General features: G+C 45.0%; 1 protein-coding gene across 3 annotated transcripts in view; it reads right to left on the reverse strand.

The window, feature by feature from the left end:
- Positions 1-24,264, reverse strand: part of MLXIP (MLX interacting protein) — a 79,605-nt gene extending 55,341 nt beyond the window's left edge. The window contains exon 1 of one of the 3 annotated variants that reach the window (XM_004455989.5): positions 23,769-24,263. In XM_004455989.5, the coding sequence (XP_004456046.2) occupies positions 23,769-24,178 (410 nt within the window). In that variant the 5' untranslated portion in view covers positions 24,179-24,263. Of the gene's footprint in view, positions 1-23,768 lie in introns of all 3 variants that reach the window. The other 2 variants (XM_004455990.5, XM_058281330.2) reach the window with 2 other exon arrangements.
- Positions 24,265-27,586: the final 3,322 nt, after the last annotated feature.

A 27,586-nucleotide genomic window follows, 5' to 3' on the forward strand; every position in this document is an offset into this window, starting at 1 on the left:
ATAAAACTCTCATTAGAAAACATAGGAAATAGCTTCAGGACCTGCATTAGGCAACGGAATTTTAGACTTTACAACAAAAGCACATGCAACAAGAGAAAAAAAAAGAGATAATCTGGACTTCACCAAAATAAAAAACTTTTTTTTTTTATTTATTTTTATTTATTTCTCCCCCCATTCCCCACATTGTCTGCTCTCTGTCCAATCACTGTGTGTTTTTCTGCATCTGCTTGTATTCTCATTAGGCGGTTGTGGGAGCCAATCCTGGGACCTTCAGGAGTGGGAGAGAGGCAATTACTCTCTTACACCACCTCAGCTACCTGTTCTGCTATGTCTTCTTATTTTCTCTCCTCTGTGTCTCTTGTTGCATCATCTTACTATGTCAGCTCTCCGCGATGGCTGCCACTCCTGTGTGGGGCGGCTTTTCCTGTGCTGAGCAGCATTCCCATGCACCGCGACATTCCTGTGCGGGGCCACATTCTGGCTCACCGTGTGGGCCAGCTTGCCCTCACCAGGAGGCCCTGGGCATCGAACCCTGGACCTCCTATATGGTAGACAGGAGCCCAATTGATTGACCCATATCCGTTTCCCAAAATAAAAAACTTTTGAGCAAAGGACATTATCAAGAAAGTAAAGAGACAACCTACGGAATGGGAGAAAATATTTGGAAACCATACAGTTGATAAGGGTTTAATACCCAGAATATATAAAGAACTCCTACAATTCAACCAAAAAAAGCAAACAACCCAATTTAGAAATGGGCAAGAATTTGAAAAGACATTTCTCTAAAGAAGATATACAAATGGCCAATAGCACACGAAAAGATGCTCAATGTCTTTAGCCATTAGAGAATGCAAATCAAATCCACAATGAAATACCATTTCACACCCACTAGAATGGCTACTAGTTTTTTGTGGGGTTTTTTGTTTTTTGTTTTTAAAAGATTTATTTATTTATTTATTTCTCTCCCCTTCTCCCCCTCACCCCAGTTGTCTGTTCTCTATGTCGATTTGCTGTGTGTTCTTTTGTCCGCTTCTATTGTTGTCAGCGGCACGGGAATCTGTGTCTCTTTTTGTTGTGTCATCTTGTTTTGTCAGCTCTCCATGTGTGCGGTGCCATTCCTGGGCAGGCTGAACTTTGTTTCATGCTGGGCAGCAATCCTTACGGGGTACACTCCTTGCACGTGGGACTCCCCTACGCGGGGACACACCTACGTGGCACGGCACTCCTTGCGCACATCAGCACTGCGCATGGGCCAGCTGCACACGGGTCAAGGAGGCCCGGGGTTTGAACCGTGGACTTCCCATGTGGTTCCCTAACCACTGGGCCAAGTCTGCTTCCCACTAGTTTTAAAAATGGAAAAAAAAAGCGTTGAAGAGGATATGAAGAAATAGGAACCTTCATTCCTTGGTGGGAATGTAAAATGATGGAGTTACTGTGAAAAACAGTTTGGCAGTTACTTAGAAAGTTAAACATAGAATTACTCTATGACCTGGCAATTCTACTCCTAAGTATATACCCCAAAGAACTGAAAGCAGACACCTGGACAGATATTTGTACATCAGTGTTCGTCACAGCATTATTCACAATAGCCAAAAGGTGGAAGCAAACCCAGTGTCCATCAACAGATGAACGGATAAGCAAAACACGGTATATCCATATAGCAGAATATTATTCAGCCATAAAAAGAAGTGAAGTGCTGGTACATGGTACAATATGAGTGAACCTTGAAAACATCAGTTTGAATGAAAAAAGTCAGAAACAAAAGGACAAATAATGTGTGTGATGTCTCTTTTATGAAATACTTAGAATAAGTCAATTCATAGAAACAGAATAGTGGTTACCAGGGGTGCAGGAAGAAGGAAATGGGGAGTTATTACTAAATGAATGTGTGCTTTAGTTCGGGATGACGACAATATTTTGGAAATAGATAATGGTGAAAATTACATAGTATTGTCAATGTACTTAATGCCAAAGAATTGTCCACTAAAAATGGTTAAGTTTCTTTTACGTATATTTTATCACAATTAAAAATAATTTTTCAACAGAAAAAAAAAGTAAAAATAATTCCAAAATAGATAATAAATGTTCATGCACTTATCTCAGAGGAGAGTCTCTAAACCCTCACTAAGTCTAATTACTCTTACTTTGCACTCAGTTTAACAAGTTATGAAAATCAGAAAATGGGAAAAGTTAGATGAAAATGGAGGGTAAGTGGCAAACAAAAAAAAAACAAGTAGCAGCCAACAACTGGACATAATCATTAAAGATCTGAAAACCCAATTCACAAAAGCCTGGAACCATCAACTAGAGAAGCAAATACATCTTAATAGTGCAAGAATATCTCAAAACTACTCCAACAATACAATAGATATTATTCAGAACTAAAAGCCACTGAACTGTACACCCTAAACAGGTTAATTTTATGACACATAAATGATGCCTAATAAAGCTGTTAAAATTGTTCAATAAAAAAATAAAGGTATTTTAGGTTGCATATATATATATTTTGCTAGAATAAAAATGAAAAATAAATAATATTCTTTTTTTTTCCAGAAGTACCAGGGATTGAATCTGGGACCTCGTACATGTGAAGCAAATGCTCAACCACTAAGCTACACCTGCTCTGTAAAAATAATACTGAGAAATAGGCCTCCAAATAATAAAAAGTTATATCATACCTGAAATGATCAAGAAAGCAATGAATATTATCATGCATCTGAGAGAGACTTCTACTTTCCATTAAACTTATTAATTTTAAAAAAGAGATTATTAAAGAAATAACTATCAGTTATCTGGAAAACTGACTTATTACAGGAAGTTCTATGCTTTAAGGAAAGGGCAGAAACTGAGGTAGTTTTGCAAAATGTATTTTAATAGCTACCTCACTTCAAGGCCACAAAATTCAAAGGACTGAACTAAAGCACTAATTTTAGATCCACTGATACATTCTTCTGTATTCCTCAAAATTTATTTTGAAAAAAAACAAAACAAAATTTATTTTGTAGGTGGTTCCTACGTCTATCTCTGAATAAAAGCTAACCCTGTGAAGATAAGGTCATTTTATACTGCTGTGCTTATCATATGGCTCTCCCCAAACCCTGTATAATCTTCTCCCCTCTTTGTAGCTCCATCTTTGAGAAAAGCACTTTAATTTCACTGTATCAGGTGAGAGCTTTAAAAACTTTTTTTTTTCACACTCTGTATTTTCTCCATCTAAGCTCTTCAAATGTCAGGAGGTAACCACACTGCAACTGGAGAACTATAACTGCAGAGAAACTGAGTTCCTGACTTTGAGAGGAAATAGAGTCTCGCTCTCCACCCCCACCAAGTCCTTAAGAGTTCTTCATGTCCTTACCCCTTTATAAGGGCTGGGATTTCCACAAAGACATCTGGATATGACTAATCTGACCACACAAACAAGAAACTGAACTGAGGGGTAGAGGTAAAACAATGCAACCTAAGCCAGCATCAGAAAGAATCATAACATTGAGTCTCTGTTCCCCAGTCTTGAGGGACTGAGTTTGAGAGTTCAGCCAGAGAAATTATTTCCCCTTGGTGATTAACATTGTAGCTTGAAGCATCATACTCATGACAGTGACAGAAGCCAGGCCCAAAAGTTCAGCAGAGAAGTCGGCTGGGGCTGCCCCAATAGCAGAGGGGAGCCAGGCCAGAGCAGGTGGTTGCATGTCTAGAGTGGAAAAGTGCCAAGTGAGGCTGAGCCACAAGCCAGCAGAGGCCTTCATGGAAACTCAGTTCTCACAAGGCACTACTGAGAGGCAAGCTGTGCCTTAGCTGGAGTCCAGGACCCGCCTGGGATGCCCTCTGGACCAGGAGGCACCTGTCTGCTCTGGAATAGTTAGCTAATCCTCTCAAGATGCTGCTGCTGCTGGTAAGAAGGGAGGGCAAAGGAAAGCAACTCTCCCCTCCCCACCCCAGATCTGTCAGTCCTTCTCCCAGCCTGCCCTCCAGGAACAGTGGCTAAGGTTGAGAGAAGCCAGTTTCAGAGCACTGGAGCGACTGAAACCAAACCAACTGGCACTTTATTCCAAACAATGATTGCTTTGTCTGGAGATTGCAACAGCCAAACAAGAGCTGGTTGAAAAACCCGCACTCGTCTCCTGATTTCTACCCTCTTGCCCCATGACTTTGAGAAGCCACCTTTAAAAGGAAAAAAAGGAAAAGTTAAGCACATAAACCATGTCACATAACAGAAGTCAGGACAGCTGCCCTCCAGACAGAAATGGCCCAGCCCATTCCACATGACACACCACAGAGGCTGGCTGCTGTGCAGGCGTGGACCTCCTAGTTAGGATCTCCAACTCCCAGGACTCAGTGAAGTCCCACTTACTGGTGTCCTTTCAGGAATCCTAGCCAACAAAGAACAAAGAGCTGAAACGTCAAGTTTTTCTACAATGCTCCATATCAATATTCCAGTCACTTTGGGAAAGCAGAGCACCCAAGACTTCAGTTCGAGTTACCTAGCCCAGTGGCTACTTTCAAGGTTTACAGGCCTGAAACCCTGGGGCCCTCAAGGGTAGAAAACAGAAAAAAACTCTCTGTTGGGAGGAACTGGGGGAGGGAAGACCAGATTACAAAACCCCACCTGACTCACTTAATGCATACTTTACCAATCAGTGGCAATCATCTCAAACACTATAGCCCACAACTCCAAGGAGCCAGCAACAAGCTGAAAAAATGATGATAAGCAAACAAATTTACCAGGCAAACTAACAGCTGGCTACCAGCAGCCCAAGTCAGCTCAATTGTAATCAGTAAGTCTCTGGCCTGAGAAGCATCTGGAAGGACTGTAAATACCAAAGGTGAGTTTCCCAGTACCACCTGCCTGCTGGCTAACATGATATACAAGGACAATGCCAAGGACAAGCCAGAGACTGAGACAACAATCAGTTTCTTTGCTTTTGTGAGGGCAGGCTTTCCTATGGGACAAAGCTTCTGCCAATGTTTCTCACAAGGGGAAAAAACCATAGGATTCCAAACTAAAGGGAAATAGGGACCAGTCCAATAGAAAAAGAACAGCCCGAGAAAGTGCAAGGAGCTTGGGAGCCAGGCCTCTGCTGAGCTAGAACATGGAGGCCCCATTAGAGAAAAAGTTCTGAGCAAGAAAGAGGCCAGGTAGCCACCAGCGCCACGGTGGGCAGCCTCACCTCTCCACCGGGCCTAGGGAGTCATGTTGGGCCTGACCTAAGTTTTTTTTTTTTTTAAAGATTTATTTCTTTATTTCATTAACCCCCCCACCCCCCCAGGTTGTCTGCTCTCTGTGTCTATTTGCTGCGTCTTGTTTCTTTGTCCACTTCTGTTGTCGTCAGTGGCAGGGGAAGTGTGGGCAGCGCCATTCCTGGGCAGGCTGCACTTTCTTTCGCGCTGGGCGGCTCTCCTCATGGGGCGCACTCCTTGCGCGTGGGGCTCCCTTACGCAGGGACACCCCTGCGTGGCAGGGCACTCCTTGCGCACATCAGCAATGCGCGTGGGCCAGCTCCACACGGGTCAAGGAGGCCCGGGGTTTGAACCGCGGACCTCCCATGTGGTAGACGGACGCCCTAACCACTGGGCCAAGTCCGTTTCCCGTGATCTAAGTTTTAAAACAAAACTAAAGTCCTCATGTCTTCAATCAACAGCCCCCTCATCCAAGCACTCTTCCAACAGTAAAGGTGGTGGGATAGATGGAATCACAGAAATTCCAAATCTCTGATCACGTAGAGTAAGACTGCCAAAGCCACAGAGATCAGCATTTCTGGACTGGATATAACAAAAAGTATTTAAATTGTTTTTCTGAGAGTTGATCAGCTTTTCCTTCCTCTAATCAAGGCAGGTCACAATTTTGTTGCTCGCAGAAACATGCATATATACCACCTTGCCAACACACATGAATTGACCACAGCTAAGCAGACCCCCATTTGGAAGCAAACCTTACAAAAAAACTCTGTGGCTCTCCCTATATCTGGAACAACAAAAGCCAAAGTTCACATTCTGCTGCTAACATCACTGCAAAGCATCCAATGCCTCAAGGGTCTGTCAGCCAGGAACACAACATGAACATGCGAGTTCCAGCTTCAGTAGAGACTGTCCAGAATCATCTGGCTTGGTCCTGCTGGCAGTCTTGATTTTGTACGCAAAAGATTATGGTCATGTGACTTTTTAACAGAGCAGGGACAAGAAAGTCCACTTAGGAGTGAAAACCCTACATAAATTTTCCTTGAACCAGAGGTAACCTGTGACAAATTGCACAGCACACTCATCTCTTTGGCCAAGACTCACTTCCAAACTAGTTTCAACTTAGATTAAACTCATTCCACCAAAGTATCAAATATCTGAACTCAGACCTTAGGCTATGAATTTAAACAAAATTTAAAATTAAAGAAGAGTTGACGTAAAATCCAGATTTCTTCCATTTTTTCAACTATGCTGATCTAGTAACACTGGGCTCACATTCTCAAATATAAGAATCACCTGGGGGAAGCAGACTTGGCTCAACAGAAAGGGCATCCGCCTACGACATGGGAGGTCTGCGGTTCAAACCCCGGGCCTCCTTTGTCTGGTGTGGAGCTGGCCCACGCGCAGCACTGATGCACACAAGGAGTGCCATGCCACACAGGGGTGACCCCGTGTAGGGGAGCCCCACGTGCAAGAGTGCGCCCCATAAGGAGAGCCACCCAGTGCAAAACAAAGTCCAGCCTGCCCAGGAGTGGCACCGCATACACGGAATGCTGATGAAGCAAGATGATGCAACAACAACAAAAAAGAGACACAGATTCCTGGTGCTGCTGTCAAGGATACAAGCGGACACAGAAGATCATACAATGAATGGACACAGAGAACAGACAACTGGGGCGGTGGGGGGGGGGGAGAAGAGGAGAGAAATAAATTAAAAAAAATATTTAAAAAAAAAATCACCTGGAAGTGAGTGATGGCTGCCCCAGTTTAAGCAGACAAACACTCTCTAGATCATCAAAGTCCACACCACTCCAGATTGCTTTCCAACACTGAGGCCAAGTCAACTATGGTTTATGCGAGTAGTTTTCATTAAAAAAAAAAAAAACATTTCTCTGTAACCATGAGTCTATCAAAGGAGGAAATAAAAGATAGAAACGTCAAGGTCTTAGGTCTTTTAGTTGGCCCACTTTCCTTGTTTCCTGATCCTTGTGGGCATTTGAGTTTGTGACCCCTGACCCAGATAAACAACATTAGCAAGTCTTTACAGGATAATGTCAGAGAGTGATTTGGCAAGCTCTGGGACAAGCTATAAAGGCCAATCCCAAGACATTTTTAACCCAGGGGAAATGTTCAGGGAAGTTCACTTTCCTAACCATCCCCTTATCTACTACTATACATAGAAGAGATGGAAGATACTGAATTGTGGAATTTCTAGATACTGACATAATTAGGATCTTTAAGATCTTCTGGTCCAGTGCTTCCCAGATCAAATCCTTAAGATAATACTGAAAATCTTTCAATATTTTTAATAGCCACTCTATTGAGATCAAATTCATATGCCATACATTTCACTCTTTAAGTGTTCAGTGGTTTTTAGAATATTCAGAGTTGTGTAGCCACCACCACTATGTAATTTTGAACATCTTCATCCTGCCCCCCTCAAAAAAAAAAAGCCTGGCCCCATTAGCAGTCATTCCCCATTCTCCCCTCCCTCCAGCCCCTGGCAACCATTAATCTACTTTCTGTTTCAATAGATTTTGCCTATTCCAGACATTTTATAAAGTGGGACCACACAATTCGTGATCCTTTGAGACTGACTTCTTTCACTTTGATAATGCTTTCAGGATTCATCCATGTTATAGTATGCACACGTTTTTGGTGGACATGTTTTCATTTCTCTTTGGGTATACATCTAGGATGGGAATTGCTGGGTCACACACGAAGTCTGTTTAACATTTTGAGAAACTGTCAAACTATTTTCCACAGAAGCTGCACCACTTTACATTCCCACCAACAGGGAATTAGGGTTTCAATTTCTCCACATCCTTGCCAACATTTGTTATTAATATTATATGTACGGGTTTTTGTTTTTTGTTCTTGTTGTTTTTAAGCCATCTTAGTTGGTGTGGTGTTGGTTTGCAATGCCTTAATGACTAAATAATAAGCATCTTTTCATGTGCTTTTAGGTCACTGTATATCTTCTGTGGGAAAATGTCTATTCAGATCTTTTGCCCATTTTTTAACTGGGTTATTTTTTATTATTGAGCTGTAGGAGTTCTTTATGTATTCCCTTACATACATAAAGGAGTCCCTTATCAAATACATGATTTACAAATATTTTCTCCCATTCTATGAGATGTCTTTTCACTTTCTTGATGGTGTCCTTTGAAGCACAAAAGTTTTTCTAAATATTTTTTATTTTCCCATGATAAAGCCTCAATGGTCATTCAATTTTCCTCATTTTTTCAAACACACAGAAAAATGGAATGAAGTGTACAGTGAACACCCATGTACCTACCACTAGACTCTACAATTAACATTCTGATATATTTACTTGATCACAAATCCATCTCTCCATCGATCAATCCATCTTACATACATATATTTAAAACAGTAGTTCTCTAAGTGTAATCTGGAGACCCTGAGGGTCCCTAAGACCCTTTCAGATGGTCCATCAGGTCAAAACCATTTTCAAAAGGGTATTAAGAGGCCAGACATCTTCTCAGGGAGTCACAGAGGTTTTCTCCTTCATCAGTGCTTGAATGGAACCCGGCATTCTCTCAGCCAGCTGCCCTGAGCTACCCTCTGCCACCTTCAGCCAGCGCCCTTGGGCAAGCCCAAGGCCCTGCCATTTCCTCTGCACAGCCACTCACAATGACTACGCCCCCCTCACAGGTGTGCCAGAATAACAGCCAGGACACAGAGGCTGCCATCCACAGCTAGCTCAACCTGGCACCCTACACCTCTTACTGTGATGATATGGCTTTGAAGAAATTTGCCAGCTACTTTCTTCTCCACTGGCATGAAGAGAGGGAACATGGTGAGAAACTTGGAGGCTACAGAACCAACCAAGCAGCCAAATCTTCCTTCAGGATATCAAGAAACCAAAATGTAATAACTGGGAGGGCAGGCTGAATGCAATGGAGTGTGAGAAACTTGGAAAAAACAGTGAATCAAGCTGGCCATTGATAATAAAACAGTACCACCCACCCCCCTGATTTGTGTGACTTCACTGCAACTAAATGAGCAGGTGAAATCCATCAAAATGGACTTCAGAATTAGTGACAATGTAACTAGTTTGCACAAGATGGGGGTCCCCAGAGTCTGGCTTGGCAGAGTATCTTAGGCTGGCCTCCCCAGAGCCATGGGGGTCATTTCTGGGGTCACCACAGCTGTGCATGCATGTTGGCTTTACCTTTATCTTTTATATAAACTAAGAGTTTAGGGAACGAACTTGGCCCAGTGGTTAGGGCGTCCGTCTACCACATGGGAGGTCTGCGGTTCAAACCCCGGGCCTCCTTGACCCGTGTGGAGCTGGCCCATGCGCAGTGCTGATGCGCGCAAGGAGTGCCCTGCCATGCAGGGGTGTCCCCCGCGTAGGGGAGCCCCACGCGCAAGGAGTGTGCCCCGTGAGGAGAGCCGTCCAGCGCGAAAGTGCAGCCTGCCCAGGAATGGTGCCGCACACACGGAGAGCTGACACAACAGAAGTGGACAAAGAACACACAGCAAAATAGACACAGAGAACAGACAACCCGGGTGGGGGGGTAGGGGAGAGAAATAATAAATAAATAAATCTTTATTTTAAAAAAAAGAGTTTATTTGCCTTTTTCATTCTCATTATCTCATGAGTGTATAGTGAAGTTTTCCGGACATGGCATCAAAACAGATGACTGCAGAGTAGACAGGAGAAATGAGGTGTCTTCTAATAAAAAGCAAATATTAAAGCAATGTGCAAAGTGTAAAACAATGTCACCCTTCATTCTCACTATTATTATTTTTGAAAAGAGTTACTTTCAACAAAAAAGTTATTTGTGGTAACATGTAATATGTTTATTATTTTAAGTTCTTTAAATATTTTTACATTTTCTCAGTTAAATTCTAATATGGTAAACATCAATATATATAATCCACATAAACAAAAGCTCTCTTCTAGGGTTCACAATATTTAAGAGAGTGAAATTTACATGAGAGTAAACTTTCCTGAGACTGAAAGTTTGAGACACTGTTTTAAGGCATTTCAATGTAAGATTCAGGTATTAGTGTACTTCATTCTTAACATTTCAGTATGGGTGTCATTAACCAGAGCTCAATATCTGTCAATGGTCCTCCTTTGGGGAGTAAAATTTACACACAATAAAATGCACAAATATTAAATGTACCATTCAATGAGTTTTGATATACTATACACAATTCCTTATCAGATACAGAATATTATCATCACCGCAGGATGTGCTCTCATGCCTCTTCCTGGTCAATCCACTCTCCAACTCCCATCAGAGGCAAGTCCTGATCTGATTTTTTTCACCACGGAATAGCCTATGCTAGAACTTCATATAAATGGAATCAATATGCACTCTTTTGGTTAAGACTTTCTTTCTTTTTTTTTTTTAAAGATTTATTTATTTATTTAATTCCCCCCCCCTCCGCCGGTTGTCTGTTCTGTGTCTATTTGCTGCGTCTTGTTTCTTTGTCCGCTTCTGTTGTCATCAGCGGCACTGGAAGTGTGGGCGGCGCCATTCCTGGGCAGGCTGCACTCTCTTTCGCGCTGGGCGGCTCTCCTTATGGGCGCACTCCTTGCGCGTGGGGCTCCCCTACGTGGGGGACACCCCTGCGTCGGGTGGCACTCCTTGCGCGCATCAGCACTGCGCATGGGCCAGCTCCACACAGGTCAAGGAGGCCCGGGGTTTGAACCGCGGACCTCCCATGTGGTAGACGGACGCCCTAACCACTGGGCCAAGTCCGCTTCCCAAGACTTTCTTTGATTCAACATAATGTTTCTGAGATTCATCCATGTTGTTGCACATACCAGTTCCTTTTTATTGATGAATGCAATGTTTGTTTTTGTTTTTTCCACCCATCTGGACCTCACACTTTGTTTTTTTCTTGTTGTTGTTCTTTTTTTGTTGTTGTTGTTGTTTAATTTATTTCTCTCCCCTTCCCCCCATTGTCTGCTGTCTGTGTTCATTCGCTGTGTGTTCTTCTATGTCCACTTGCATTATCCAGCAGCACTGGGAAACTGTGTCTCTTTTTTATTGCGTCATCTTGCTGCATCAGCTCTCCATGTGTGCAGTGCCACTCCTGGGGGTGCTGTGCTTTTTTCATGTGGGGCAGCTCTCCTTATGGGGTGCACTCCTGGAGTATGGGGCACCCCTACACAGGGGCGCCCCTGCATGGCATAGCACTCGTTGCATGCATCAACGCTGCAAGTGGGCCAGCTCACCGCATGGCTCAGGAGGCCCTGGGTTTGAACCCTGGACCCTACATATGGTAGGCAGCCGCTCCATCAGTTGAGTCACGTCTGCTTCCCCACAATTTGTTTTTAAGGCAATAGCTTTCAAACAAAACAAAACAAAAAACCCACACACATAAGGTTCAAAGAAGAAAAATAAGAGAGTCTTAGAGAAAAAAGATTAGTATCTGTTGATGAACAGATAAACAGAATGTGGTATACAACCATACAATGGAAACTATTCATCAACAAAAAAAGGCAAAATAGTGATGGCTGCCACAATATAGATAAACCTCAAAAACATGATGCTGAATGAAAAAAACCAAACACAAAAGACCACATGTATGTTTTCATTTACATGAAACGTTCAGAAAAGGCAAATCTATAGAAACCAAAAGTAGATTAGTGGTTGTCTGGGGCTGAGATGGAATCTGAGATTAAATGTAAAAGGGCACAAGAGATTTTATTAGGGTGATGGAAAGTTCTAAAGCTAGACTGTGATAATGACTGCACAGATCAGTCCATTCACTAAAACATCACTGAACTGTACATTTAAAATACAATCTATCTAAAGTGTACAATCAATGGCATTTGGTATAATCACAGCTGTGCATGTATCACTTCAGTCAGTATTACAGCATTTTCATTACTCCAAACAAAACACTCACACACAAAAAAACCCTACCCCTTAAGTCACCTTTCTCTATCCTTCCCCTGACATACATAGCTGTTCATCTATTTCCACCTCTATAATTTATTTGTATTTACATTTTGTATAGATGGAGTCAAACAATATCTAGCAGTTTTTGTCCAGTTTTTCTCACTTAGAGTACTTTTTTTTTACCACTGATGGAAGATTATTAATATATTACTATACACGACTGTTTACAGTTTGCTTTGGTTGTATTTTTGCCCAAATATCACCCTGATTTTTTTTTTTAAGATTTATTTATTTTTTATTTATTTCTCTCCCCTTCCCCCGCCCCCAGTTGTCTGTTCTCTGTGTCCATTCACTGTGGGTTCTTCTGTGACTGCTTCAATCCTTATCAGTGGCACCGGGAATCTGTGTTTCTTTTTGTTGCATCATCTTGTTGTGTCAGCTCTCTGTGTGCAGCGCCATTCTTGGGCAGGCTGCACTTTCTTTCGCGCTGGGCGGCTCTTCTTAGAGGGTGTGCACTCCTTGTGCGTGGGGCTCCACTACGCAGGGGACACCCCTGCATGGCAGGGCACACCTTGCGTGCATCAACACTCCGCATAGGCCAGCTCCACACGGGTCAAGGAGGACCGGAGTTTGAACCGCGGACCTCCCATGTGGTAGGCAGATGCCCTAACCATTGGGCCAAGTCTGCTTCCCTCACCCTGATATTAACATCTTGTAATATTAACGTACATTTGTTCTGTTTCAGAGAAAAAATTCTCATATAAGCACTATTAACCATACTCATTTTTCACAAGGTTTGCTATGCTATACAGTCCCATATTTCATTTTTTAGCCTTCCTTCAAGTGATATACACCACCTTAGACTTTCCCATTCAGCCACTATCATACCAAAATGGGTGCATTTTATGGTATGCAAATTATACCTCAATAAACTTGTTTTTTTTTTTTTAAGATTTATTTATTTAATTCCCCCCCCCCCACCCCCGCCGGTTGTCTGTTCTCTGTGTCTATTTGCTGCGTCTTGTTTCTTTGTCCGCTTCTGTTGTAGTCAGCGGCACAGGAAGCATGGGTGGCGCCATTCCTGGACAGGCTGCACTTTCTTTCGCGCTGGGCGGCTCTCCTTATGGGCGCACTCCTTGCGCGTGGGGCTCCCCTACATGGGGGACACCCCTGCGTGGCAGGGCATTCCTTGCGCTCATCAGCACTGCGCATGGGCCAGCTCCACATGGGTCAAGGAGGCCCGGGGTTTGAACCGCGGACCTCCCATGTGGTAGACGGACGCCCTAACCACTGGGCCAAGTCCGTTTCCCAATAAACTTGTTTAAGAAAGAATAACTTAACTATCTAGAGGTGGATGAAAGAGTTCTGCTTCAAGACAGAGAAATACCTGCTCGATAATTTAAAGAACAAAAAAGCAATTTAAAAGACCCTGCAACTTAACAGGAATAACACAATCTAATATAAGGTTGTTTTAACAACTCATTGAAAGCGTTTAAATTTAGTAAATAATACAGATTTATAAATGATCTTCCTCTAAAAGACTTAGTATCAAATTATTCTTGGCAGGTCCCACCGGAAAATCATAAGATGAGGTAATTCATTTGCAAATGGGCCAGGTTCTAGATGAACATAAGAGGGTCTTTATTTTTTTCATATTTTTTAAAGATTTATTTTTCTTTCTCTCCCCTTCTCCCACCCCCCAATTGTCTGCTCTCTGTGTCCATTCACTGTTTGTTCTTCTGTGTCTGCTTGGATTCTTGTCAGCAGCACAGGGAATCTGTGTCTCTTTTTGTTGCTTCATCTTGCTGCGTCAGCTCTCCGTGTGTGCGGCACCACTCCTGAGCAGGCTGCACTTTTCTCGCACTGGGTGGCTCTCCTTGCAGGGCGCGCTCCTTGCGTGTGGGGCTCCCCTATGCAGGGGACACCCTTGTGTGGCAGGGCACTCCTTGCGCACATAAGCACTGCATGTGGGCCAGTTCATTACACGGGTCAGGAGGTCCTGGGTTTGAAACCTGGACCTCCCATGTGGTAGGTGGATGCTCTATCCATTGAGCCAAATCCGCTTCCCAAGAAGAGGGTCTTTAAGAGTTTGTTTTTTTACATTGTTGTTAAGCGAGAATACTGGATGAATATTTTCTTCCCTATACCTATAAATCTCAGAAGGAAGGAATCACAATCAGCTTTTCGAGTTAATCATTCTACTTTCAGAATATTCAACAGGGAAGTTGTGCTTCCAAAATCCCCATGACTTCCCCTCTGCGATGTAATTAAAATCTCCCCAAACCTTTGTTTCCTTTGTCTGACTCTCTCTACTGTCCGTTTTTATGAGCTTTTTACTTCTCTTCACTATTACCTAATCCAGATTCCTTATGTTCAGTTCTTAGACCCAAAAGTTTTGACAAAGAATCCTGTTTTCGGGGAAACGGACTTTGGCCCAGTGGTTAGGGTGTCCGTCTACCATATGGGAGGTCCGCGGTTCAAACCCCGGGCCTCCTTGACCCGTGTGGAGCTGGCCCATGCGCAGCGCTGATGCGCGCAAGGAGTGCCGTGCCACGCAAGGGTGTCCCCCGCGTGGGGGAGCCCCACGCGCAAGGAGTGCGCCCGTGAGGAAAGCCGCCCAGCGTGAAAAGAAAGAGCAGCCTGCCCAGGAATGGCGCCGCCCACACTTCCCGTGCCGCTGACGACAACAGAAGCGGACAAAGAAACAAGATTCAGCAAATAGACACCAAGAACAGACAACCAGGGGAGGGGGGGAAATTAAATAAATAAATAAATCTTTAAAAAAAAAAAAAAAAAAAGAATCCTGTTTTCGAAATTATTTCTCCAGATGCTGGTCCCCCATCTGGAGCCACCAAAATAGGCTTTTCTACACTCCTTCCTTCTAGAAGATATTTCTGATGATGCAATCTAACCCATATACAAGAATGCTAAATTTGGAAAAGAAGCTTTCTTAGGAAAACCAAGATTAGACAGTATTCCCCTACCACAATCAAACCCACCAAGTAAAAATATCATTCAGGATGTATGAAAGCACACACACAAAACAAACACAACTATTCAAAATGCAAGCCTCCTTTCAAAACTCTAAAGCCCCCTCCCCTCCTCTCCCCCCTCCTCCCCAGTCAGCAGCCTCTAGAGGCACAGCAGAAAGTTCAGGAGGCAAGATTTAGCAGCATGGACAGAACAAAGAATCCAAAGTGCCTGCACTGCTTAGGGCTAACTGGAGAATTGTTCTAGGGACAGTTAAGTGCCCACCACACTGACTGCCCCTCCTCACGGAGCCTGCCCCACTCACAGATCTGGCTGCAGGGGTAACCTGAAGTAGCCACGTTCTATGCACAACTCAGAATCCTCGTTAACAATCCACATCATCTTCACAGGTGACTGACTAATCCCTCCCCAGACTCCCTCATTTCATTAGTGACACCAAAACCTTCCGATTCTTCCTTGATTCCTTTCTTCCTTTCATCCCTCCATGTCCAATTCATTAGCAATCTGAAAAACATCTTCAATCTACTTCTCATCACTTCCACTGCTACCATATTAGACTGAAAATGGCACTCAGCAGCCTACCAACTGGTATCCTTGCTTCTACTCTCACCTTCCTGTAGGTGAGTCTCCAAAGAGCAGCCCTATGACCTCTAAAAGAAGATAAGTCAGTGCTCTCCAACACAATGAGAATAGTATCCTAACTTCTTACCGTAACGATTCACCCTCTGCCCTCAACATTCTAGCCACACTGGCCTCTCTAGCCTGTGAAAGTGCCAAGCTCATTCCCTGTTGGAGCCCTTGTAGGCTCTTCTACTGCCTGGATTAAGTACCCAGGCCTGGCTCTTCCTTACCACTCGGGTTTCAGTTCAACCTGAAATGTCACCTCCTGAGACAAATCTCTGACCAGCCTGAAGTATCTACCACTGCCACCCCATCACTTTCTACCCATTATCCTGTTTCATGTTCTTCATTGCACTATATAAAAACGTATTTACTTACTGATTCCCCCCACTAAAATGTAAGCTCCCTGAGGGAAGATGTCTATCTTTTTCACTATAATATCCTCAAGGGCTAGAATAGTGCTAACACACAATAGAGGCATAATTAATACTTTCGGAGTAATGAGAATTCATGCTAAGGGCAGGCACCCTGCCAAACCAAAGACCACAGCCAGATGCATGAGCCAGGTCCATGAGATTCTGCTCAGAGAAGGAGGGGACAGGCCAGTCCTGCTCTCAGACATTTGAACTGGGGAATATGGGGCTAAGTAATTAGACATCTGGCAAAAAACACTGACAGTCATAACGAAGCTTTGAGCAAAAGGTCCTTATGTGGACAAGCCACATAAGGGCAAGCTCACATCAGATGGATATAAAAGCTCCCAGTAAGCAGAAGTTTTGAAGCAGAGAGAAGAGACATGGCAGCAGGTGAAAGAGCTGGATGACAATGGGAAAAATACGACCAGGAAGAAAGCAAAGCCTGAAAGAGGAACTTAGTCACTTAATGGTGATATAAGGAGGATGAACTCCCACAGCTGAGCACCTAAAGCCGCCTGGGAGGCCTAGGAATCCTGCAATTTCTACAGGGTTACTGATCCTTGAGGGAAAAAAAAATTACAAGGGCTGGCACAAGAGAGTTCTTGATCTGTTGCAACCAAAAGAGCTCTGCTGGCCTAGAATTCTAACTCTAAATGGAAGAATTCCAACAAAAGGTAGAAAATATCACCTAAGAAGTATTTCAGTTCTAGGGAATGGAAACTCATACTCTGAACTTTTCATCAGCCATTACATCAATCAATTTAAAAAAGTAAAATTAACTTTCTACAACACCCTATTATAGGAATGGTATTGGGGAACAAAGATAAAAGCCACTTTACAAACTCTCCCTTTTATAATGAGGGTACTCATCGCTTGATATCTCTGAACCACCCCTAATTCACTCAACATACTCAGTTTAAGTCCAGGGTGGACTGCTGTGTTCCCCTGTGGTGGCAGAAGAGGTAAGAAAGGCATGCGTATCTGTACTACATGCTTAAAAACATTTCCTCAAGAAACTTTTGAAACTGGTCTGAATTCATTTCCTATTACTACTACTACAAACTACTACAACCTTAATGCCTTAAAACAACAGATTTTATTATCTCACAGTTCTAGAGATCAGAAGTGTGAAACGGGTCCCACTGGACTAAAATTAAGATGTCAGCTGGACTGGGAAGCAGACGTGGCTCAGCAGATAGAGCATCCACCTACCATATGAAGGGTCCAGGGTTCAATACCCAGGGCTTCCTGACCCGTGTGGTGAGCTGGCCCATGCACAGTGCTGCCGCACACAAAGAGTGCCATGCCACACAGAGGTGCCCCCCATAGGAGAGCCCCACACGCAAGGAGTGCATCTCGCAAGGAAAGCCACCCCACGCAAAAAAAAAAGTGCAGCCTGCCCAGGAGTGGCGCCGCACACATGGAGAGCTGACGCAGCAAGATCACACAACAAAAAGAGACTTAGTTTCTCAGTACAGCCAAGGGTGCAAGCAGATGCAGAAGAACACACACAAATGGACACAGAGCAGACAATGGGGAGGAAGGGGAGAGAAATTTAAAAAAATAAAAATAAATCTGAAAAAAAAAAAAAAAGATGTCAGCTGGGCTGTATTCCTTCTAGAGCCTCTAGGGGAGAATTCATTCCTTGTCTTTTTCAGCTTCTAAAGGCTGCCTGCTTTCCTTGGCTGGTGGCCCCTTCTTCCATCTTCAAAGACAGTAACATCGGGCCAAGTTCTTCTCACTCTGCCATCTCTCCGGTTTTCTCTTCTGATTGCCTCTTTCACTCTTAAGGATCCTTGTAATGAAAGGCCCATCTGGATAATCCCAGATAGTCTCCCCATCCTAAGGCCAGCTGATTATCAACCTTTTTTTTAATATATAAGATTTATGTATTCCCTCACTTCATTGTTTTGTGCCCACTGTCTGCTCTCTGTGTGTTCTATGTCTGCTTGTCTTCTCTTTAGGTGGCATCAGGAACTGATCCTGGGACCTTCCAGAGTGGGAGAGAGGCACTCAATTTTTTCTGCCACCTCAGTCCCTGGTCTGCTGCATCTCTAATTGCCTCTCCTCTGTGTCTCTTTTTGTTGCATCATCTTGCTACACCAGCTCTCTGTGGGGGCCAACACTCTTGCACAGGCCAGCTCTCCTGCACAAGCCAGCACTCTGCATGGGCCAGCACTCCACATGGGCCAGCTCTCTGAGCAGGCCAGCAGGCCTTTTACCAGAAGGCTCCAGGAATCGAACCCTGGATCTCCTATATGGTAGATGGGATCCCAATTGCTTGAGCCACATCCGTTTCCCTGATTATCAACCTTAACTCCCTCTATAATCTAAATGCCCTTTTGCCATGTAACCTAGCATAGTCACAGGTTCTGAGGATTAGGACACCGATATCTTTGGGGGGCTATTAATCTGCCCCAGTCTAAATGGGCCACAATATAAACAGTACCTGACAAAAGCACTTCTGTTTTGCCACTGCAGACCAATAATCTCTCTGTTCCACAGAGGCTGTATTTGCCTTTGCACAACTGAAGATAAACAAGGTTTGCCACAGGCAGTTATAAAGTTGGCCTTTATAAGCTGTTTCCCTTTTCAAGTCAATTCTATGCAGGCCATAGAAGGACATGGACTCTGTCCCTGATTCTATCATCCTTCCTTACCCTTCCATCAGGATGGCAATTAGCCAATCAACCTCTACATAAAATGGAAATGGTCTTGGAGAAGGAGGGAAGACAGGTAAAAGGAATACTGAGCTTCCTGTTGGGGAATCTGACCCATAATTTTTGACAGTTAACATAGGGAAATGGAGAGAAGTACTACACCCTGAGAGGGACGTCACAGACACATGCTCAGTGCCATCTCCCAGCCCGTGCCTATATCCCTTTCCTCTTCTTCTGTGCGATGATTATGTTTCAGTCCGTTTCCATTCCAATACCTGGGGGAGATGTTAAGTCTAATGAAAAGGCCCGACCAGACAGACCTTAAATTTGGAAACTGGGAACAATCAGCCCCAGATGCTAATCAAGGCAGGACTTCTCAGTGGCAGGGCAGATAAATACCACACTCAAACAGCATAAATTTATCTGTTTTTTCCAATACAAAGTGGGGCGTGCAGAGCAGCCATCTACCAACCCTGGCCCAAGCAGTTTTGGCCACCCCAGGAGACTGGCCATAATGGGCTCTCCTTCTCTGCTCTTTTGGACCCTTTGTGCTGTGTAAGTAATAAAGCGGTCATTTGCTCAAAGCTTCTGTTGTGCCCTAAGCCTATGTTCCCATGACACACCGTGTAGCAACTTGCTCCACTAACCCCAATGTTGGCAGGAATTGTACACACCCATACTGATTAGTAACTGACTCTCTCTCAGTCTGGTTTAGGAACCAGAGCCCTTACAAGTGGTCCTATAATTGAGTGTTTATCTGTCCTCTACCCCAAGTTTGTGAGGTCCTTAAGGATACTTTTTCAATTCTGTAGTTGGATGACAGAATTGGGGACAGAGTTCATGTCTTTCTATGCCCTGCCCTTCCCTACCTGGTGAAATCCTGCCCTTCCTTCAAGACTCAACTTAAGCACCTGTTGTTCTAGTACTCATTCCCAAAGAGAATGAACTTCATATTCCTCGATAAGTCCACAGCTCTTATTTGATTCTGCCTTGTATCACCTGCAGCACCAACTCCTACCTCAGTGCACGCCCTTTAATGGCACACTATACAATAATTAAAGATTAGGAGGACCCGAGAGAAGAAAAACTGCTTATCTTTTTGGCAGGGTTACAGAGGAAAATTAATGTAGTCATATGAGTGAATGGTTTCCATTTACAACTAGTGACCATGCCTAGCAAAGCTCCTCTGCTGAAAACAACTTGGAGAACACAATGCTCTGTTAATCCTTGCTAAAACTCACAGACTCCCCACCTCAGCTCATTAACAGAGGGTTACTATATGGCTAGAAACATATTCCAAGGCCATCTTACAGGACCTAATTAAGCAGTCTCCTCAAATAGCCACTTAAGCAGAAACCTATTTTTCAGAAAGCTACTCCTTATCTCTAAATACATAAAAGGATGTTCATCTCCCCACCTCACCTCCATTGAGACATTCCCAGCAAGGCTTTCTGATAAGAAGTTACTTAAAAAGGCACAGAAGTGAAACCAAAACCAACCACAGAAAGCTATATACTAGATGTGTTCAGAATCTACATGGGTGATTTACATGTGTGACATTCCTTTAAATGTTAAGAGGGCAGGAACCATGAGCTATGTTCTACAGTACACTGCTCCACTATGGAGACTTAGAAAGGATCCAGTCAAACCAAGAACACTTCTATTTAGCATTTGTCAAGCAGGCATTTGAAGGCCGTACTAAAAGACTGCAACCAGGTAAGTTATTTTCTTCACTTCATAGATGAGAAATTTGGCTTCCTAATAACTGTCAGTTGAATGAGGATGTAAATTTGAAATTCCGCCAAGACCAACCTGCTACATTCAGCTTGTTAAACCTCCTCTTACCTATTATTTGCCAGGTACCAGGCTAGACACATTCACAGACAATATCTCAGTTAATCCGCACATCCTCCCCTGTAGGGAAGCTTTATCCTCCACATTTAGTGGCAGACAGGAAGGCTCAGCAAAATTAAGCCTTAGGCTTCTTTCGCCTGTCATCTATCCCCTAACTTTTGCCTTGGGCAAAGGCAATTTATGTGCCAATAATTAAGCACAAAATCAAGACCTTGCGCTCTGGGGCTACTTAGCACCGAGAATGGAAAGGACGTGGATTTCAAAGCCAGCCACAGTGAAGCTGGAATCTCTCCAGCACTCACACCCAGAGCCATCGCAGGCAGGCCCCCGGACACACCCACACCTAGTCCCTGTTCCTCAAACACCCTTTTCCCCCTCACCCCCATCCAAGGTCAGTCCTGAACCAAGACCCCTCAGGAGTTAAAGATTTTGCATGTTCAGGATCAGATCATATTCAGAATCCCTAGACCACATCACAGGAAGGGGCACAGATAACCACAGCTTCCACTGCACTTAGTTCCTCCCCATATAGCTGTTGAGCCTCTTCTGGAAATAGCTGGGAGGTGACAGTTAACAGGAAACAAAAGAAAAGAAAAAAAAAAAACAAAAAACCACAGTGTGTGCCAGGGAGAGGGAGGCAGTTAGAATGAAGAGGCCAGGGGACAGACAGGAAGTAAAGTTAGAAAGAACTCAAACCTGTCACATTCACAGAGAGGAGTCCTCCCAGCTCGCCTTTCTCTCAAAACACCGAGAAGAAAACCTGGAAAACCAGGTAAATGCTCCAATCCCACCAAAATGGAGGTTGGACCATCTCTGAAGTTAACTTCTTTCCTCCCTACCTCCACCTCAGCCTTAGTTCTCTGAATGCCAGCTAGCAGTCCTAACAGGAGAGCTGGGGTCAGAAACTCACTCCCGTGCTCACGCTTCTTTCCATTCCAGAGGGCACAGCATAGGCAACTGGTTTTGAGTCATTCCTCTGTCAATCTGTACCAAAGTTCCCCATTGCCAATTAGACTCTGGGGCTTACAAACCGGCCTCTCACAGAGAGAAAGACAGCATCCTCATGAGAGATCACTGACAGATACCGATCCAGGCACTCGTGCTAAAACTCAGGCAAGTGGAAGAACAGTAAAGGCAAATGAGAGGCAAGGAAATGAGAGAACAAGGAAAGCCTCTAGCACCAAGAGCAGTGCATTTTGCAATCAAGAAAAATAACTGAGTAATGACCAAATGCCAAAATATTTTTGAAAGACATGAAAAGGAAATACATTGCTAATATTCTCTGGCATTATTTAGTAATAAGCCTTTAGGTTATCTAAACAGAGGGTGAAGGGAAGACTGGTTTATTTTTCCTTTAGCAGAGCTTAGGTGAGACCTTTCTAGCCCAAGTTTCCTGCTACTTTTTTTTTTTTTTTAGTTTCCTGCTACTTAATCAACCAGTCTCTCTTTGTACATCTAGAAGTTTATATTAAAATAAAGAAGAGGATTGAGTTCTCTTAATGAAACACATTCCTGTCTTTCACCTCTAGTTTGATTTGAAAGGGCTATCTGAAGTGTAGCCTATGCTGCAATCGAGCTGGGTAGAATCCCAAACAGAGTGCTTAATATTTGAGACTCAGTAAGCAGAGCCATTCGGGGGCACAGGGCTGCAACCGCAATACCATTTGTTTTTCAAAAAAACAGAACAGCCTCCCAGGCTCACTGCCAGCTCTAACTGGCAAGACCTGAGAATCAGAGCAGAGCCTGACCAATCCATGTGTCACATAAGGGAGACCGAAGGAAGAGCTTCCAATAATGTGCAGCAACCATGTGGCAAACAAACCATCAGGGAAAGCTTTAAGAAAGGAAATGGGGAGGGGAAACTTTTGGGGAACATTAACAAAAGAACAAGTTGACGAATCATTTATTCCAAGAGGGGGGGAGGAATGCCCTGTGATGTGAGCCAAGTAGTTAGTGTTTTAGCAGCAAGTAACCACGAAAAATATTGACTTGAATATATTTGGGGGTTCACAGACAGTTCTAAAAAAAAAAAGGAGGGGGGACTACTCCTATTTTTTTCTACACTGTTTCTGGAGTCTCCTAGGAAACTCTAATTCGCCCTGAGCTCCTACAGAAGTCAACCTAAGAAAGCACCAGTCAGTCCAGCTACTATTCGATAACCCCCAACCCAGCAGAAAGCCTATAAAGTAAGCTTTGTGCGGGGCCGAGCGGCCTAAGCCAATGCAGCCAGCCCAGAGAAGTTCTGCTGCTGAGGGAGAAAAGCCTCCTGAAGGAAATACCTAATATACACACCCGGGAACGGAGAGAAAATGGGAAGACAGCTGGAGAGAAAATGGGAAGACGGCTGGCACCCTCACTGACCAGGCATTTCCATGACTTAGGAAAAAGGGATCCCCGCCTGCAGCAGAATGGACACTCTAGGATGGAGTCTGGGATACCTGCCCTAAAGGCTGACAGCTCCCTCATATAATGTTTCAGGGCCAGCCAGAGAACCCGCCAACTTGCCAGGGGGACAGACTGCAGCTTCAACAGCTGCAGCTCCAAAGGCCTTCTTAGGAGGCACCAAGATGGGGGAGGCCTCCCAAGAAACGGGAAGCGAGGGGCCCTGCCTCCCTCTGCCAACACTGATGGAGCATCTACCTACCCTACATGCCGGGCACGGGCACAGGCACTCTCCCGTTCCTCCCGGCCCCACGGAGGCTGATCCTCCCGTCATCCCTCTTTATCCTTGGGCTCTGAGATGTTACACAATCATTAAATCGTGGAGCCAGGGCTTCAGCCACCCGGGCGGGTGGTCTTGAGCACGCCTTGGCAACAGTGCGGGATGCACACAAAGCGTTTGGGCGAGGAGGTGAGAGGCAGGTCGGGCCAGGTGCCGCCGGCCTCTACACCTCTTCCGTGTCCCGAGGCGGTGGCCTCCGGGCTCGGGATGCCCACGCTGGAGGAGAGGGCCCGGCGGGGGCACGTGAAGCTTGAAGGACCCGATGGAAGAGGCCAGGAGCGGCCCCCCTCTTTCACTGGGGACCCCAGACCCATAAAACCCTCCTGAGGGGAATGAGTGACGCCAGGGGTCCCCAGGCGGCCCTGCCCCGTCGTTTGGGTTTTTTTCCTCCCCCGTCAAAGATGCGAGGCCGGGCTCGAGAGGGGGGTCGCCGGGTGCCTACCTGTAGGCCAGCGTCATGCACTCGAAGAGCTTGGTGAGCGAGGCGTCGATGGACAGGTGGCAGGAGCTGGTCTTCCCGAAGCTGTAGGTCTGGCACGTCTGCTTGTTGACCGTGTCGAAATCGTAGCCCTTCTTGGGCGGGTGCTCGCGGTGCGGCGACGACACCATGAAGTGGCCGCTGTGGATGATCTGCTGGCGGCGCGGAGGCTCCTCGCGGCCCGGTCCGGCCCGGGGCGGCGGCGCGGCGCTCGCGTGAGCCCGGGCCGGGGCGGCCGCGCCGGGGGCGGGCGGCGGGGACGGCTCGTCCGTGTCCGAGTCGTCGTCGTCCTCCGGCACCTGGGGCTTGAGCAGCGCCGGGCGGCCCCGGCTCTGGGGCCGGCGCGGGGAGCACCTGAAGACGTCGGCGGCCATGAGGGGAGCCCGGCCGGGGGCATCCCCCGGGGCCCGGGGTGACGCGCGCGAGCGAGGCTGAGGGGAACGCCGGCCCGGGCCGCGCGGACAGCCCGCGAGTGCGCCGCGGGGCGGGGGGGAGGCCGCGGGCCGACGAGGCCGTCAGGGCGCCAGCCCCTGCGCGACGTCACCGGCGCGTCTCGGCCAATCGGCTGCCCGCGTCGGCTTCTTAAAGGCGCAGGGGCTGCTTTCCATATCTAGGAGGACAAAAAAAAGGGGGTGGGGGCCCGGAGGCCCCGCCCCCTGCCCCGCCCCCCGCCGCCCCTTCCTCTCGGGCTTTCCCCGGTGCCTGCGGCAAGTGAGGGGTGCTGCTGACGGGTGGCCCGGCCTGGGAGAAGCCGAGCGGCCCCACCCCCGCGCCGCGCTCGGGACTCGCCCTGCGGCCTTGCTTCGGGCAGGCCGGCGCTCCACGTGGTGGTGGGGGTGGGGCTCCTTCCCCCTGGGCCCTGCTTCGTCCTGCAGAGGCCCAAACCGGGTCCTGACCGCTCAGCCGTGATTTTCCCTGGCGTGGTGGCCATTATTCCCATTGTATTGATTAAAAGAGTGCGTCAGTGTGCCGAAGGGACCTGTCCAACGCGAAAACAAGAACAAAAACATTTCTTACTCTGAGCCCTTACATCCCCTGAGCTGGAAACTGACTGCCAAGTTTAGGAAACTTGACCAAGGGCAAAGTGGCAGAGTCAAATTCGGACCCAGCTGTCTTCCTTTAGCTCTCAGGTCCTTTAGCTACTACTCAAAATATAGTCATTACTATTAAAACGTTACTTTCAGCAGGCGAACCAGCCCCGCAACAATTCAGAAAGGAATTTTGAGCCACAGTTTTCTCATCTGTCAAATGGGGAACTATTCCTATGCCTCAGAAATTTGTGGTAATTATAAAAGACAGTGACTGCACTGGTGCTGGCCATGGTTCCTGGTACAAGAGTAAGCTCTCCTGGAAAGTACAAAGAGTTCTGGAAGGAGTCAGTCAGATCAGAGGGTGTCTGGACAGCACCAAGACTCAGCAGCCTTTTGACCTACAGAAACAGTCGTCTCATATGGTTCAACCTGATAGTTGATGCTTCTAGAAAGCTGTGAAGGTTTCTGGGGCTCAAGGGCAGCCTAGTGGGGGAGGGGGCATGGCACCCGAGGATGAGCACCCACCATAATCCCAAAGGCCTCTGAGTCCTCCACAGATGCTCTTTGCTTTGCTTTGGAGCCAGTTTAACTTCTAGATGTGGGTGGGCTGAGCCCACGGGCAAGGGCCTCCTGAAGGGAGAGTGTATGGTGTGAAAGCGACCAGACACTTATCATACCTACACCACCTCTTCCAACTCTGGTTGCTAATGTCTGAAAACCCACACTTTGAGTTGCCTTCCTTTATCTGAAGATTTTTCTTGGTAAAATCTTAAGCGCCCAGCCACATATGACAGCAATTCCACTTCTAGAACGCCAAAGATATGTGTATAACAATGATAACTGTAACATCATTTATAATAGTGAACATTAGAAACAATGTCATATCCAACAAGAGGGGATTTTTAAAAATATATTATTGCCCCAGATATAAGGGGACACCAACCAAGATGTTTGTAATGATGATGTAAGTGCATAAATATAATATGGAAAAATGTCCATGGTATATTGTTGAGTGGAAAAATAACTTTAGATACTACCACTGTTTGATATCAAATTCAAAAAATAAAAGTTTATGTGTTTTTGTGTGTGTTTAAAACAAATGTCAGAAATTTGCACTATAAAGTTAATGCTGCTTATCTCTAGGTTGGGTTATTTTTATTGTCTTCTTTATGCTTATGTATCTACATTTTCTAAGTTTTCCCAAAAACTGTACTTTTTTTCTTTCACTTTTTTTTTACTTGTATAAATTTGTCTTGAATTTAAAAAAAAATAAGACATCAATTCCCTGGAATGGAATAACACATTGTGGCTGAAGTTGTAAACGGGGCTATATTCAGTACACAGACATGCTTTGTTTAATCCTTGCCATAAATTCCTAAAAGTCTGCATTAGAGAAAAAACAAGACTTGAGGAAAACCACAGCTAAAAATGCAAGAAGATGAGGACTGCTGAGAGTGAGATAACAGTTATGGAAAATGCTGAGCTCAGAATCAATACCTGGAAGGAGAAGGTCTTCGGGTCTGTTTTCAGTGAAATGTGGAAAAGCTTGCTGATGGCTCCCTACCTACCCTCCAGCTGAACAGTGAATAATACCAAGTGCAGAGAAGGGGACATGCAGGGCGGTGACTAGGTAGTTAACAACTCCCAGGAAGTACAAAGAGCTCCAACATCCAGGAAACATGGATCAAGAAAACAGAACTTCATAAGATAGCCCGCTCTTTCTCAAAAGCAGAAGGAACTCTCCATTGCAATCAAATCAGCATTCTTGGACAAGCAAATAAGAATTTCCCAAAACAAAGAATTATAGATAAGCACAAATCAGCAAACAATTAGGGAAAGCCAATACCGCCTGAGAAGGCCACCTAATCAATTAACAATAGAGCTAACAATTGAGGGCGAAAATTAATAGAATAAATTTTAAAAATAATTAATAGCCCTGAAGATTATATGGAAGATTCTGCACCTATTAAACAAACTATTGTGAAAAAAGAAGTTAACAGAGGTCTTGGAAAAGAAACATTAAAATATGATTTTTTAAAATAGCTAAATTGAATAGTAAAATGAACAATGAAAAATATATTAAAGAGCTAGATTAAATGGAGGGTTTTGCAAAAAACAAAAACCTGCTAAAAAAGGACAGAGGGAGGTTAAGTGACATAGAGGATACATTCAAAAGTTCCAGCACCTGCCTAATAGTTCCAGAAAGAAAAAAACAAAGTGAGAGAGGCAAAAGAGGTAAGAAATAATCAAAGCAATAATACTAGAAAATTTCCCAGTGCTAAAGGAAAACACTTCTCTATGGGTCATGTAGGATGATTATGCTGCGATAACAAACCATCCCCAAATCTCAATGGCTTAAAATCACAAAAATTTATTTCTTGCACAAGAACCCAATCTTTGACTCCATACCCATCACAGGCAGGCAATTTCTATCACACCAAGACGCAGGCTGACAGAGCAGCCACCATCTTGAATGTTGCCAACCACTTGGGTCAGTGTTTGGGGAAACAAAAGAACTCAGTAAGGTCTGTCTCCCATTGTCATTTAAATGTTCTGGCCCAGAAGGGACAAGTACTCACAGTTCAATGGCCAGAACAAATCACTTGGCCCCACTCAACCACAAGGGAACCAAGAAGTACAAACTGATCATAAGGAAAGCAGGCATATGAACTGTGTGAATGACCTTTATACCTTTGGAGTGAAAGCTTCCCCACCCATGCAATCCATGAATGACTCTCAAAAGCATTACAC

Source organism: Dasypus novemcinctus, chromosome 19 (assembly GCF_030445035.2).
Source record: "Dasypus novemcinctus isolate mDasNov1 chromosome 19, mDasNov1.1.hap2, whole genome shotgun sequence".
Lineage (NCBI taxonomy): Eukaryota > Metazoa > Chordata > Mammalia > Cingulata > Dasypodidae > Dasypus > Dasypus novemcinctus.